Source organism: Nanorana parkeri, unplaced genomic scaffold (genome assembly GCF_000935625.1).
Source record: "Nanorana parkeri isolate BGI_ZX_2015 unplaced genomic scaffold, ASM93562v1 scaffold3842, whole genome shotgun sequence".
NCBI classification, from domain to species: domain Eukaryota; kingdom Metazoa; phylum Chordata; class Amphibia; order Anura; family Dicroglossidae; genus Nanorana; species Nanorana parkeri.
In genome coordinates this window covers 1-1,097 of record NW_017310110.1, presented here as the reverse complement: position 1 = coordinate 1,097, position 1,097 = coordinate 1, and the positions used below count along the sequence as shown (strand labels likewise).

Genomic DNA, 1,097 nt, shown 5'->3' with positions numbered 1-1,097 from the left:
GGCACGATGGGGTACGATGGGGCACGGTGGGGTACGATGGGGCACGGTGGGGCATGATGGGGTACGATGGGGTACGATGGGGCACGATGGGGCGCAGCACGGAATCAGGCCTCTCACCTCTCCGAAGGCGAAGACGTTCATGTTGTAGGATGGGCCGTCCCCTTCACTCTCATCGCTCGGACAATCACTCTCAGCCTCCTCTTTCTCCTCCTCCCGCAGCAGCTCTTCCGACACCACAAAGTCCACATCGCCATCATCGGGGTCCCGGGACTTCCTCTTCCTGCCCCTCTTCTTCCCCGGTGGCGGCTCCCTCGGCGTCTGCTCCCGGACGGGCTTCTCGGGTACGGGGGGAGACGTCCTCCCCGGCGCCAACCATTCCTCTGCGATGTCATGGAGGTAGCGAAGGGCGCTGCAGAGAGAGAGAAAAGAGCGACCGTGACCGTCCTGGAGCATTCCACCGCGGTGACACACCAATGTCAGGACAACCCCATCCTAAGTCCCGCTATCTCAGTGCCGAGAGGTCAGAGGAGTTCCCCATGGGAGGTCCTCCGAACATCTAAACCCAACATGTGCCAAGGTTCAGGACAGGAAGTGACCTCACACGCATGGGGCGGGACGTGTTGTGGAGGAAACGTCACTCGCATGAGGAAGCCATCAAAGAGAAGGATGTCGGCTTTGCTGGAGGGTAGGGATCACATGAAAGACAGCTGGGCCTCAGTACACGGCTCACATCCAGATGAAGCATCTTCAACATGGACGTCAGCTGATCCCTATGGTAGGGATCCCAACATGGCAACAATGAAGTAGACCTTATGTGGTGTTCACATGTAGAGGAGACTTCCATCAATAAGACGGAGGACTGCTTCACCGTAATGTAGGGATCGCATACAGATAATCCAGCCACTGAAATTACCTCTGTAACATGGATGTGGGCCACGCCATAGCACAGGGATCACAGCACAGGGATCACAGCACAGGGATCACAGCACAGGGATCACCTCCAGGTAAGGGAGCTGTCGGGTTATTAATGCCGCTTCATCTGGATGTGATCCCTACGCCACGCAGCAAGGAGGTCCGTCAGTCTTTGTGTGGAGAAG

At 57.3% G+C, this 1,097-nt stretch overlaps 1 protein-coding gene across 1 annotated transcript in view; it reads right to left on the bottom strand.

The window, feature by feature from the left end:
* The window catches only part of GTF3C2 (general transcription factor IIIC subunit 2), a gene marked incomplete at its 3' end in the record, with an annotated part of 30,037 nt that extends 29,584 nt beyond the window's left edge, over positions 1–453 (bottom strand). Inside the window, exon 1 of the mRNA XM_018575368.1 lies at positions 118–453. Coding sequence (XP_018430870.1) covers positions 118–453 — 336 coding nt within the window. The remainder of the gene's footprint in view (positions 1–117) is intronic.
* Between the last annotated feature and the right edge of the window lie 644 nt (positions 454–1,097).